We start from the raw sequence: 13,514 nt of genomic DNA, 5'->3' as shown, positions 1-13,514 counted from the left end.
ACATCTTGGTATGTTGGCATGATGTATGAATGAGAAACTAAAACTTGACAGCAACTTCCTTTGCACATTTAACTACAGAGTAATACAGTAGTTCACGAAAGCCTGAAAATACAGTTCTGAAGAATTAGATAATAGTATCTGTATGTCTAGTTTTCTCAGCAGGTTTGGTCAGTGACGATGTGATCAAATGGCTTAGGATTCCAACTGGACAGAAAAGCAAACACATTGAGACTGAATGCCGGGTTTCAATTTCTTTCTGTAGACCATCATGATAAACTTGCCTGTTCACAAAATAGGAGCGTGTGAGCTTTTAATTCAATGCCTGATTATAATAGAACACCATAATCTAGAGTCAGCAGGGGAGAGGGAAGAAGAGACCTAGCAGCATAGAGGTCCACTACCAACAGATGAATCCATGCTGATGCTAATGTCATCTCACTGGAAAACATTTTCGCTATACCTTGCAGCTACATATCATCCATAAAATGCAAAATTTGAGGATATGAATTTGTTTTGTATTTGAATCTGCTGTTAATTTGTTAATGCCAAACAACTAACCTCGGGTAACCAGTATTTACTGGCAAACATCAAGCGTATAGTTTCAGGAGTCCACGACAGGTACAGAAGATAAGCGTACAGAAGGCCAAACACAACATATGGTATGCTACTTTTCATGGTCTTTTTTGTCTGCAGTATATTCAGTAATCATACTGTCATACACATAATAGAAGAGCACAAAATAACACTTTCCTTGGTGTAACATTCATTTAGACTATTTAACGATGACTGTTACACCAAGAAAAGATTTCATACATAGTTCAGTTAGTTCAGAGAAGTTACAAGTTCAGCTTTCGGAGCAACAACCATAAGAGTGTAAAACGGGAGGACAGCTGCTGTCCCTATGGTAAATGCACTGGTAGCAATTTGAGGATCCGGCAACCCTGAAATAACAAGCAAAGTATGCTGCATTGGGTTAAAGGTCGAACCTAAGATTATAAACCCGACAAGGATAAAACTGATAATCACATGTTACAGGCTTTGAGCAAACCAGCATTTTCAGGATTAAGAAGAAAAATCTTACAAGAATAGCATACTCCAGAATTCTTCCGCGAAAACATAAATTTGTTTACTTTCGGTCTAACATCAATTCTAAGCCCTCCAAGGAAACACCAATCATGCTTTACTTCAGGTCTTAGCTTAGACACTTGCTGGCTATAAATTTCAGTGCCTACACCCTGATGAGAAAGAGCTAAACTTGGACTTAATCCCGCCTTATGATGGTTTTTATGTACTAAAACGCGGCAATCAATCTACATCAAACAACCTTAAATCATAAAATTGGACAAAATTAAAGAAATTGAGTGATATTTCACCACTGTAATCATTCAGTAAATAATGTGGTTCTGACACTTAACACTAGAACATTAACAATGCATCATTTTTGCCACTGATTTATAGAGGATTAGAGGCAGTTAAATCTTTGTTATTTTTCAGCTTTCAACCAGCTTTTCAACTACTTTGCATGCAAACCAAGCATATATAGCATAATCAAATAAATCAATTGGGTGAATGTTCTGTTTTTAATCACCAAAAAATGATCATGAATTCTTCAGAAACCAAAAATACATACTAAAAGAAGTTAATTTGATCAACACCCAGATGAAATTAAGCAAAATTATCAACAAATGATGATGCAAACAGCAAAAAAAAGAGCACAACATCAGAAACAATTGAATTCAAAGTTTGATAATTGGGATATAAAATTGAAGTCGATTAAAAAGCTTGTAAGTCAAAAAAAGAAAGTGGGTACCTTGGAAGAAGAGATCTGGGGATGAAAGGCAAAGCAGGAAGAAAAAGCCATACCCAAAAATATAAAAACAGCACTAATTCCAAAAGACCCAGAAAGTATAATGAATAGTGAAGTTAGCAAAAATGAAGAAAAGTAGAACCCACTTATACATTTATGATGAAATTATAGCTTAAATATAGAACTGTGAATTAATTTTGACATAATCATGATTCATGAAAAAAAGGAAATGGGTGATGAAAGTAGATAAACTTCCTCCCATTAGAGGGAAAAAGAAGGGTAGGCTGGCATGTTGTTAGGCCCTGGTAAGGTAAGTGCTCCACTGACTAAAATTGTCATGACTTCATCTAAATTGTTGATTTATGACTCATACTACTGCTCATTCAGTCATTCCCATGTGGGCTCCTTTTTGTTTGCATGTCTCTCCTTTTTTTTGTGCTCATTTTTGGGATTTTAAAGTTGCTTACTCATCATATTGATACTCATACTCCCCCTGATTTTTTAAAGTGCATTACTGCTTCTTGACGCATATACTAATGTTAAACTTTGACCAATAATTTAATGATAAATAAAAATTATAACAATTGAATGCTAGTATTAGATTATTCATTAAAACGATTTCAATAACTATCTACTATTATATTTGTTTCTTATGTATAAATCATTAACTAGTGTGTGTCCCAGACGATGCCCCGGATTGCTAGTTTGTACTTCTTTAATTTGATAATTATGTTCAAGTGTTGTATAGCTAGTGTGTGATTTGGACGTTGTCTCGGATGTTACGGTTTTTTTATACTACATATGTATTTATTTTCTAATCTTGTGAAAAACAAATAAATTAAATAACCTCAAAGAAATATATAATGTTAAATATGTGAAATTTGAAACACTAATAAAAGTTGGTTGAGATGGTAAGTGTGTAGCATTTATTTGTTTGAGGTTGAGGGTTCGAATCTAGATAAAACCATATTTTATTAATTTTGTTAAATGAAGTCGCAAGCTTATGTGTCGCTGACGTGGCATTGTGACATGTTGTCATATACATTGAAGAGTGCAACGTGGCACCGTTCCTTCAAAAGGAACGCCTTTTAATATATTGTATAGATAGTAGTCAACGTAAATTGAGAGTGAATAGTGCAAAATGTCGAAACATTTTATTCTAAAATTGGAGTGTGTAATTGTTTAGTGCCTAGGTAAATATAGGGATACACTAAGCAATAATAATACGATCCCAAGATGCTAAGTTGGTGATAGAAATCATCTCTTGCGGCTATTGATTATCAATGCAATTGAATTTGAACTACACTCAATTTCATGACTTTATAGACCTATTGGTTGGCATTTTATTGTTCCAAGCCAACTTATATGACCTCAAGAAACATTTCCTGCATTCAATTAAATTTGAAAAAAAAAAAAAAAAAATCTCAAAATTGGTCAAAAAGCGTGGATTATAGCCTTTAGTTTTGCACAATTTTCGACTTTTTCAAACTCGGAAAGAAAAGAGGTTGGCGAGCTTTCCATCAACCCCACGGGACCTCGAGAGGCATTTGGGTAATTGAAACTGTTCACTTTGCCTTAAAACTATCATATTTTCCTTTTTTGTGACCGACCTACCTAGCTTCATTAATTCAGGCCACCACGAGCCTTTGTGTGACCGACTAATTGATTTGATTTCATGTATTCTAGCCTTTAAATTTGATTTCCACACAAACAAATGAACCTCATAAGATTATGTATCGAGGTACGTTCTAAGATTCTTCGGAAGGTCTACTTGGTGCTTGGAACCTATGTCAAGGGTCGTCCCAACAACCCAACTTATACAAAGAAAACTCCTTAACTAGTAGGAGTCATGAGGTTCCTATGTTGCCACATTTCACGAAGCTAGTTTGTTTGTTTCGAAGAAGGAAAAATGTTGTCCTTCATAACGGCTAGTGACTAAGTAAGCGATCCTATCTGTGGAGATGTTCCAACAACACTGATAATAAAACCTAAAATATAGATGATGAATATGGCATTAAATCATATTGCAAACATATAAATCCAAGAATAATACACCCTATTACTTGACATTAATTATTCTATTTATAATTTTTTTTGCTCCTTCCCTCCTCTTCTCTAACCCTCTTCGCACGTTCTCTACCACCACCGCAACCATTCAGGGCTCACCGCCACTAAAAAAGACATGAACCAACTTAATTTGATTTTAAAACGACACATTATATTTATCTTTTGGCATTGTAAGAATTGTAACAATCACAAAGGACTTAGTCGTGGATGGTCAAGGTAAGGACTTGGACTAAGAAGCTAGATTAGTAGTTTCATCACAGATGTCAAAGACAGCTACACCCTCGTGGAAAAGCCAAAAATACATTAATTCACACAACTACACCAGAGTTAAGCAAGTAAATATGCAACAAAACATTTTACTGCTTCAAATATTTATTGCATATTCACCTGAAAATTTCAATAGATAACAATGCTTCTAGCACCAAAACTTTTCAAAGCCTGTGATTTTTCCTTTGTACAGAACAAATACTGCTTATAAAAAATGTTTGTTTTCCTTTATTTTCATCATCAGCTCTGATTAGTGTCGTTCTTGCTGTGGTCATCTAACCAAGAGATAATATCATCAAATACGCGAAAAATAACATCATCTGGCTCCCCTTCAAGAAGTGAATGGTAAGCATCCTTGTAAAGAATAAGATTTTTGTCTTTGCTGCTTGCCTTCTCATACAATGCCTCGCTAACTGATGGATCTGTTACTACATCAGCCTCTCCATGTAAGATCAACAACGGCAATGAGACCTATTCAATTATCAACAAGAGAAACAGTCTGTAAGATTACAGAAAATACTCAACGGCCTACTCTTTTTGTAAGCATAATACTAGCTGGAGGACTGGAATCTCATGGAAGTTGCAAAGTGATATGAACATCAGTGTTTGTACAAAAATCGATAGGAGCCATCAAAATTTGCACGCAGTAAATGTCATTTTATTTCTCCTAAAAAAACACACCATTTTATATAAAATACACAAGATTACAAGGCAACAGTAATCACTTACTTCTTCCAGTCGACGAGCTATCTCATCTGTTGTGTGAAGCAGCTCAACAGCTGTCTTCAGACGTGGTTTATCCTTGTAAGCAACGACATTATAGCCTGCCTGAACTCAAGAATGTGACAAAAATATATTTAGTGTTCTGGACTAGTGCCAAGAGTTAGGAAAATGGGATGCAATAACAATTTGGAGCAACCAAGGGGGAAAAGAGTTGGGGGGGGGGGGGGGGGGGGGGGGGGGAGGTGGTTACCGTTTCTTTCTTCTCACGGAATGCCAAATCGGCTAAATCTTTTTGTGGAACCATTTTCGATTTGGGAAGAAACTTTGCTATGGTAAGTAAAATTTGGACCACAATAAATGGGGGGTACATGTCATCTGCAATCTACACAAGAGGAGTAGAAAAAAAAAAGGCAGCAATTGTCAATAATGCACACAGGTTTAATAGCACTATGTATATGTTGATGCTTGTAAGAATTTCATGAAAGAAAAGTACTTTGCACATGGGTGCCAATAGAACAGCGCCATTCCAAGCATTGGGTTGCTTAAAGTGCACCTTTAGAGCCACAGCCCCGCCCATTGATTGTCCAAACAAAAAGCTTGGATGGCCACAAAACTCTGGTCTTTCTGCTACAGAAGAGTAAGTGGTCAGCAGCTTATATATAGGCAATACAGCCAGAAATTTGTGAAGGAAATCAGATGGTTCCAGTCAGTGATTATCCATGAAAGTATCGCATTGAATTAATTATCCATATAGACCCCATGCATAGACGAAAGATAATGAACATAACATTGTATTAATTATCACAAGATAATGAACATTGTCATAAACATTATCCTGACTTGACAAGGGGGCCATTGTAATATTGTATTGATTATCCATATAGAATAACAAGAAAAGAGATTCTGAAATAAAATAGAGATAATTGTAAATTATTGCAGAAGAATATGCTTTTGATTGAACTCTTAGGAATCTCTAATGAGAAAAGATAATTTCACAATCAAAACTTCAAACACGTTGCATAAGAATTTTGACTCTTTGTAACTAAAAAGTTGCAGACGATAAAGATGAGAATGTTCTGTTATCTACTTCGCCAAAATGATATCCAAGAAATGAAAGAAAAAGAAGGCTGAAAGGCAAGAATCAGAAAAATGAGTAAATTAACAAAATCACGAGTGACAATGAAGATCAGAATGTTTTCGCTTTTTCTCCACCAAAATGATAATCAGTGAATGAAAGACGTGTCACGAGGGTGAAAAGGAATCAACGAGCAGAATGATTTATTCTAAATCCATTGAACACATAAGAAAAGCCTAAATGTACAAGTGTCATCCTGTATTGCTTAATGCTTATAGCATATTATGATGGAATCTCTTTTGGCCAGATCACCTTCGACCTTTCCATATATTAAGTTAGTAAGGCAAGAACTGACTATGAAATGCAAATATCAACATGAAGCACCAAAATTTATCTCAAAACCAGCCAAAAGATCCAGGCAATACAATAAGAAAAAAAATAAATAAATAAATAAATCCTCTGAAGAGTTGCCATATTAGTGTCCATAATTACCTTTAACTTTGGAATAATACTCGACCACATCATCAACGAGCTGATCAAAGCTTTCAATATAGCAATGAAGACCATCTGAAAGGCCAAAACCTGGATAATCCATTGCACAAACCCCATATCCAGCTGATGCCAGCTTTCTAGCAATTCCTGCAAACTAACAAAGTAGAAAGATTGAACTTTTACCATCAAGATAATTTTCTATTTTAATTATGAAAATTTGTGATGAATAACCCAAATATTAACCCAATGGGAAACAAGGTACATGCCTTCGAAGAAAAATGAGCAAGTGTCTCCATAGCCATGGCAGTAACAAATTAATGCTTTTGGAGGAGACGACTCTGGAAGCCAAGTTTTGGTGAAAATTTCCAAACCTCTTGAATTCTTTTCATACTTCTGTTCCAATGAAAAAAAAAAAAAATAAATAACAACAAATTAACTTCACTTACATAGGACATTGCACACACAAAAAAAGGGAGTATTACATCAAAAAGATTATACAGCAAGAGGAAATGTCAATTTTTGGATTCTATTTTACAAGTACTTTCCACCAGTGTAAACTGATATGAGGCTACGATGACTGATCAATTAGTCTACCACTTACAGGTCACTCCCACTTTGCTCGGGCCCCTAAAAATTCTAGTGTGTGTAGCTTACATGTTCTTAGTTACTCGTAGATTATAGCAGCAGCAGCGATACACTCATGTGGGACAATTTGTCTGAGAGATCAAGTTTCATATAGGCTGGCTTACCATTAAATTAACCAAGACTATCAAATCAAAACGTTTTTTGCAAAAAGACACAAAATTGTTTAAGTTATAGCTATTACATAAGTACCAAAGCTTGCTGTAAAATAAGTAGTTAAACTTAAACATATACTATTATACTAAACAATTACCAAGACACTCAACTTGGATTGATTGATTATTTATATATTAGCAGGGTGTTCCTCCCTTTACTTTTTCTATTTTTTTTTTTTCTAGCTCGGGGGGTAGAAGGAGGAGCTTTGGACTAGTTGAAATATTCAAGAGCTTTTAACAGATAGTGATAGATAACAGTCATTACCTCTTCCATCTTCAAACCCTGAGTTGGAATCTGTAGCATGTAAAAAAGAACGAAAAAAATAAACATCAAAATAAAAGAAGTCTCATACACCAATATTGATCAATGATTAAAAGAATATTCAAAATACTGAAATCAATAAGTAACATATTTTTTAACCCATCATAAATCCTCAAAATTACATATTGGCAATGGATTACTATTTACAATATCAGCAATAGAACAAGCACAACTACAACATCAATAAAATCGAGTGTCAAAACTCACAAGTAATGTGAAACTTCCAATACTCAGGTAAAACCTAATCTTCAACCATAGGGATGATGAGGTACAGTCCCAAATAAAGCACTAACTTACTGTAAGCTAGAATGTATACTCATGTAATATGTTATTAGTAAGAATCCAAATGACTAAAACAAGTAAACTATCCATGTTTGTGTTTTACTCCATTCAGTAATCAACCAACCATCAAGTGCCAATTCCATAAACAATACTTCCTCCGTTCTTTTTTTATTGCACCATAAGGGATTTCACGTTTGTCAATGTATTGCTTTAGCTATCAATATCTTCAATTATACTTTTGTAAAAATTATAAAAATTTGGTATTTGAAAAGTAGAGTTCGATACGAATCTAACTAGATCCCACATTACTATATTTTTCCTAATGTATAAATTACAAATGATGGTCAAAGAAGATTAAGTGAATAGTGTAAAAGTCCTAATGGTGCAATAAAAATAAAAACGGAGGAAGTATAATATTCGATGACACCCTATTGATTTTGAGTGACACTTTAATATAGGCTCGAGCACTGTGAATCCGTGATCATAGTGAAAGTCCAAATGCCTAAAACAAGCAAGCCATTGATGCATGTACCTTATTCAAAGATTCAGACAAAGATAAACCACCACAAGGCACCACTTACATATAAATCTAATAATCCGTCTATCCCACTAAGATTGCCCCACTTGACCATCAAATGGGGTAATGGTAATGGACCGAAGGAAGTAGTTCGCATTACTTAGTGACAGTGTGACACAGTGTTGACTTAGTGGTACACAAGTACACAATATCAACTACTTTAGGTCCCATTAAAAAAACAATCAACATGGTGCTTATAATGTCATTTAAAATTACACCCCCACAACTATAAATGCAACAAACTCCAACCTTTTTGACCAAGTTGTTACATACACTGATACACTACCTATATATAACCCACACCTTTATTTATAGTTCTCTGTTCTCTGACATAGTAATTACATGCATTTCAAACTTCCAAGAAGAGCCCAATATCAACCAATACAAAGATGGTAAATTTCTTAAAGTGAAGCTAGATAAAAAATTAAAAATACCCCTCTACGCATTGATAGTATAATTATTGATAGTATAATTTCTTAAATTTGAACTGATAACGTGACAACCAAATCCGACCCGATTTACTACATAACCGTCTTAATTCACCCTCAAAACTAAAGTTCCCATCTTTCACCACCACCGTACAACTACACCCATTGAAAATTTAAAATCAATCAAAATACCCAAAAAAATAAAAACTTTGTGTTAAAAAAAATTTAAAAACTGAATGAATTAAATAAAATTGCGAAGAAAAATTAAAACCTTGAATAAGCAATGGTCGATTGAGAGTTGAACATCCTTAAAAGCGTCACGAGCACGGCGACGAGCAGGAGCTTGATCCATATTAGCGTCGAGAATTTTCTTAAGATCGTCCGAAATGCCATTAAATTTCGACGATAATGGAGATGCCGCCATTGCTGACACTTCTCTGTTTTTCTTCTTCTTCTTGTTCTGTTTTCTCTCTCCTCCACCCACAACAAAACCGCAGCAATTTATCCCAATTCTTCGCTTTTTACCTACAAAAACCCCAATTTTTATTTTTCTTGAAATTACTAAAAATAAAAATTGAGATTAAAAAAACAAAATTGAAATTGGGTAATTTTATTTTATTTGAAATACCATCGTCAAGAGGAGATTGGTCGTTGTTGGTGGAGTATGACTTAGCCAAATTCAACGCCATGTTGGAAAAAGGGGAATTACAATAATTAGAAAATTAAATTAAGAATTTGTATTATAAAAAAAAATTAAAAAGGAAATTTGGGAAAGTTTGTGAATGGAATGATGGTGGAGATGAAGAGAGTGGAAGTAGGAAAAGGAAAAAAGATGGATAAAGGGGTTGAGCTATGGTTGCATGAATAAAATAAGCAAATTGGGTAAGTTGGGAATTATCAAATTCATCAACAATCATATTTATACCCTGATAGTTTTGGAGATTGGATGATTTTTTTTATTTTATTTTTTGCCATTGAAGTGTATTTGAGAATTTTTTATTGTTTTTTAGGGGAAAAAATCTAATAAAATTTAAGGGTGAGGATATTGGATGAATTAGTTGGTGCCATTGGTGGTGTAAGAGTTCTTTGTAGTTATTAGTTGGATTTGCTACATCAATACTTCCATCAACCATGCATCAATACATCCATCAACTATTCAACATTAATGTTTTTTGATGTAAATTCCATATTGGATAGAATTTTGAGTTCCTTTAGCAGTTTCCATGAAAATCGCTCGTTTATTTTTATACATACACTTTTCATCTACAAATAATCTTTCCGTTAGATTTAGACACGCATATTAAGGAAGTTGGTTAGCTAAGTGAAAATGTGAGAGAAAGAAATTTAATGGAGGGATTCACATCACATGATTTGTGTAAATAATACTCATTAGGAAATTATTTGTGAATGACCTTAAAATAAATAAATAATTGTGGACAAAGGGGAAGTTGAGTGCAATTATTTATAACTTCGTATATCTCGTTGGAAAATTTCATGATACAGGCACAAAGGGGAAAAAACAAATAAAGTTATCCTAAAAGTTATCAATGCAATAGTAGGTGAAATTTAATCCTTACTAGTGTGTACTGAGTACTGGATAAACATCATATTAACAATATAATTCTAAGATTCACTTATGTCAAATTATTATTTATGAAAAAAATCGTTCATAATTATTTATGTTATGCTGTTATAAACCCCATTTCATGCACATAGTGAAAAAAAAAATATACAAAATAACAATAATTTTGTCAAGTTGTAAGAGGTATTATTCAGGGTTGCAACTTCTCTTATCCTTTTCAACCCTCTCACAAAAATCCAAGTAATGCAAACAATTGGGGATATAGAGAGAACTTTAAAAGGTTGTTTGGTTCGACTAAGAGAAAGGGAATGAGCTCACCAAAAGGAAACAAGGTGAATGGAGGAAAGCCCTTAGATTTTTTATGTTGTTTGCTTTTTATAAATGAAGGGAAACAAGCTGCCATACTACCATCACACAACAACCATACAAGATACAACCACCTATTTCCTTCAATTTTCTACCTTCTCCAACCACCACCCATCCTACATCGTCACACCTCCCCCACCCTCCGAAAAGCTTCCCCCACCCGCCGTAAAACCTTGAAAAACCCTTCCCCCACTCTGTAAAACCACTAGTTGCTCCTCTTCTACCCTCAACACCCTAGCTGGGGGAGGGGAGACAATAGGCCGGGTGGTGGCTGGATGGTGGGGGTGGGGTAGGAGGGTGGTGGCTGGTGTGGGTATGTCGGTGGCTAAGAAAAGGGAAAGGAAAGAACCGGGGGGCGGAAAATCAATTTGGAAGATTTTTTGGAAAAGTAAAGAGAGTGAAAAAATGTCTAACTAACAAACAAAATTAAGGAGAATAAGGGTAGTTGATTCCTTTTTCATTTGATGAATATCCCCAACCAAACGGTCCCTCGGCATAAAGTAGACGTGGCAATCTTGACCCGACACAAATTGATTGACTTGACCTGTAACCTAAAAAATGACTTGAATCCAAACTAACCCAACCCGACCAGTATCCGACCCGAAATAGAGTTGACCCGACCCAAACTTGACCCAATACCCAAAGTTGACTCTACCTTAAGTGAACCAACCTGAATTTTAACCTGGACTTGACCAGACCTAAACTTAACCTTAAGTGTTGACCCGAATTTGAACTAAAACCCGAATTGACCTATCTTGACCCATACCCAGCAAGAATATAATTCAACCAACCCAAACAACCCTTTTACCAAGTTTACTATAAAGTATTATAGGAAATATAAAAATAAGGAAAATGATAATATAGTCGTACGGGCTATGTATAAAAAGCTAATAAATAAAATATCAAAGATAAATTAACATTAATTACACCGATTTATGTGTGATTTTATCATAAATTTCCAACTTAATTTTATTTTACAAAAAATTATATTTATATCATTACCCTAAATTTAAAGATTCGACACAAAAATAGTCATAAATAAGTAGATATTGGACATGTGATCCAAAATCTTTGCAAAGTAGAGCCCAAATTTATATGAAATTGGACCCATAGTACCAAACTAGCATAATTCAAGCAAAAGTGGAGCCCAATTAAAAAAAAAAAAAGTTTGGTACTAGCATAAAAGTGGGCCCACTTGCATGAAGGAAGGAAAGTAGGGCAGAACAAAAAAAAAACAAAGGACTTTAGAAGTAAATTTGCTTAGTCATAGACAGCAAGGATGAGATCAAAGAGTCAGATCACGCGCCGAATCCATACTTTTGACTTTTATAAAGGGGACACACTTCTAACATGGGTCCCACAACATGTTCCCTCTCTGTCAACTTCAGCGCGTGTGAGTTATTATCCAGTACATACAGTTGCATGGAGATCTACACTTTGGAGTATCATTATGACGTGGCATGTTTTTATTTGTTGGTATTTGAGGAGATATACGGTGTATCTTGGAATAGTTTGACTGTCTAACACTTAAACCTCTCTTGCTTACTTTGCGGTCGTACTCCTTTCCTATGTCCTTCCGAAGGTTATTTAAATTTATGTGTATGTAATACCAAGTATGTATATTTGAGTGTATAATTTAAATTTATGTGTATGTAATACCAAGTATGTATATTTGAGTGTATAATATAATGTTCAAGTACAATTATTTATATGCCTTTACTTTTGTTTAGTATTGTTTAATCAATCTTATTAAGGAATAATATTCGGATCTAATGCATTGATGAGGAAAAGTGGGGTGGTGGTTTGGAAGTTGTATTATCATATTTTTGGGTCAAGTGTGGAATACATTCGTGCGGTGCATATTAAAAGGTAAGCTATGAAAAAAATTTAAAGCTTAGGTTATAAATCTTGTTACTCCGTAATATTAATTAAATTAAACTTAATGTGATTGAGTTATCGTCCTCAATTGAATGAGAGTGACTAGAAACGTATTAATAGTTCTATGAATACACAAAGGGAAATTAACAAGCCCCCTAGTCATGAAATTTCCTCAACTAGGTATTAAGGTAGCTCTAAAACTTGCATTTATAGTCCATTGTAAAATGTAGCAATCAATGTTGTGGATCCGAATGAGTTTTCTCATTCTCGACAATGATGATTTGCTTTGATACTTGCTTATGGTTAGCTCTTTAATCGACCTTTATTGAATTGATAGGTTTAATATATTTATCCTTGATCCATGGTAGGGGTAAGTGTAGCAGGGTACCCTGTAAAAATCTCAGAACCCGGAACCGGAGCCTGTTGCAATAGGTTCCTAAAAATAGGAACCGGAACCGAAACTTATTCAACAGGTTCCTAAAAATTGGGAACCGGTTCCGCAACAGGGTACCCTGTCTTTCAAAGTAAGCTTAATATTTACTTCATTGTCTAAAATATTTAATACAAAATTACAAATACTTATATTAATACCATTAATTAAACCTTTAAGAGTAGGATGAAAAATGAACAAGAGGAGGGAGAGAGGTAGGTGACGGCTTTTATACAATTTTGATATAGGGCTTTTATATTTGGGTTTAAATTGCAGGTTTCGATTTCATATACCCTATAGGAACCTATATTAACAGGGTACCCTACAGGGTTCCGGGTCCAAAATTTTATTACCCGAAACCGGAACCTGTTGCAACAACTTCCCATTTTTATTACCCGGGATCGGAACCTGCGGTTCCGAG

The 13,514-nt window shown here is 34.6% G+C and overlaps 2 protein-coding genes across 3 annotated transcripts; both read right to left on the bottom strand.

Moving 5' to 3' along the window:
* Positions 1-38: 38 nt before the first annotated feature.
* On the bottom strand, positions 39-2,142 carry LOC145591277 (protein ABA DEFICIENT 4, chloroplastic-like). Its single transcript, XM_081647688.1, has 6 exons — positions 1,811-2,142; positions 1,082-1,310; positions 841-941; positions 559-687; positions 379-467; positions 39-281 (listed from the first exon to the last, which is right to left on the bottom strand). Exons 1-6 carry the CDS (start codon positions 1,859-1,861, stop codon positions 125-127), a joined length of 756 nt encoding a protein of 251 aa, XP_081503814.1. The 5' UTR covers positions 1,862-2,142; the 3' UTR covers positions 39-124.
* On the bottom strand, positions 1,300-10,002 carry LOC145591275 (caffeoylshikimate esterase-like). 2 transcript variants are annotated; one of them, XR_014102286.1, is made up of 10 exons: positions 9,466-10,002; positions 9,109-9,362; positions 7,494-7,523; positions 6,698-6,824; positions 6,432-6,578; positions 5,358-5,488; positions 5,115-5,246; positions 4,871-4,969; positions 4,262-4,612; positions 1,300-1,324 (listed from the first exon to the last, which is right to left on the bottom strand). XR_014102286.1 is itself a non-coding variant. In XM_081647685.1 (9 exons), exons 1-9 carry the CDS (start codon positions 9,524-9,526, stop codon positions 4,382-4,384), a joined length of 1,212 nt encoding a protein of 403 aa, XP_081503811.1. In that variant the 5' UTR covers positions 9,527-10,002; the 3' UTR covers positions 4,138-4,381. The 2 variants fall into 2 exon arrangements, 1 of the variants encoding a protein (XP_081503811.1); XM_081647685.1 differs by lacking the exon at positions 1,300-1,324 and having other exon boundaries at positions 4,138-4,612.
* Between the last annotated feature and the right edge of the window lie 3,512 nt (positions 10,003-13,514).

This window comes from Chenopodium album, chromosome 18, assembly GCF_948465745.1.
Source record: "Chenopodium album chromosome 18, dcCheAlbu1.1, whole genome shotgun sequence".
Lineage (NCBI taxonomy): Eukaryota > Viridiplantae > Streptophyta > Magnoliopsida > Caryophyllales > Amaranthaceae > Chenopodium > Chenopodium album.
This window is presented reverse-complemented; position numbering and strand designations above follow the sequence as displayed.

What these genes read in the sequence shown, in the direction of transcription:
- LOC145591275 (XM_081647685.1), bottom strand. Translation starts at nt 9,526, where the DNA reads ATGGCGTTGAATTTGGCTAAGTCATACTCCACCAACAACGACCAATCT. An exon ending in TCCGTGAGAAGAAAGAAACG is followed by an intron (nt 4,970 to 5,114) that starts GTAACCACCTCC and finishes TCTTGAGTTCAG; the next exon opens with GCAGGCTATAATGTCGTTGC. An exon ending in TAGCTCGTCGACTGGAAGAA is followed by an intron (nt 4,613 to 4,870) that starts GTAAGTGATTAC and finishes ATAATTGAATAG; the next exon opens with GTCTCATTGCCGTTGTTGAT.
- LOC145591277 (XM_081647688.1), bottom strand. Translation starts at nt 1,861, where the DNA reads ATGGCTTTTTCTTCCTGCTTTGCCTTTCATCCCCAGATCTCTTCTTCC. An exon ending in CCCAGATCTCTTCTTCCAAG is followed by an intron (nt 1,311 to 1,810) that starts GTACCCACTTTC and finishes TGTTTGATGTAG; the next exon opens with ATTGATTGCCGCGTTTTAGT. An exon ending in TTCTGGAGTATGCTATTCTT is followed by an intron (nt 942 to 1,081) that starts GTAAGATTTTTC and finishes TTGTTATTTCAG; the next exon opens with GGTTGCCGGATCCTCAAATT.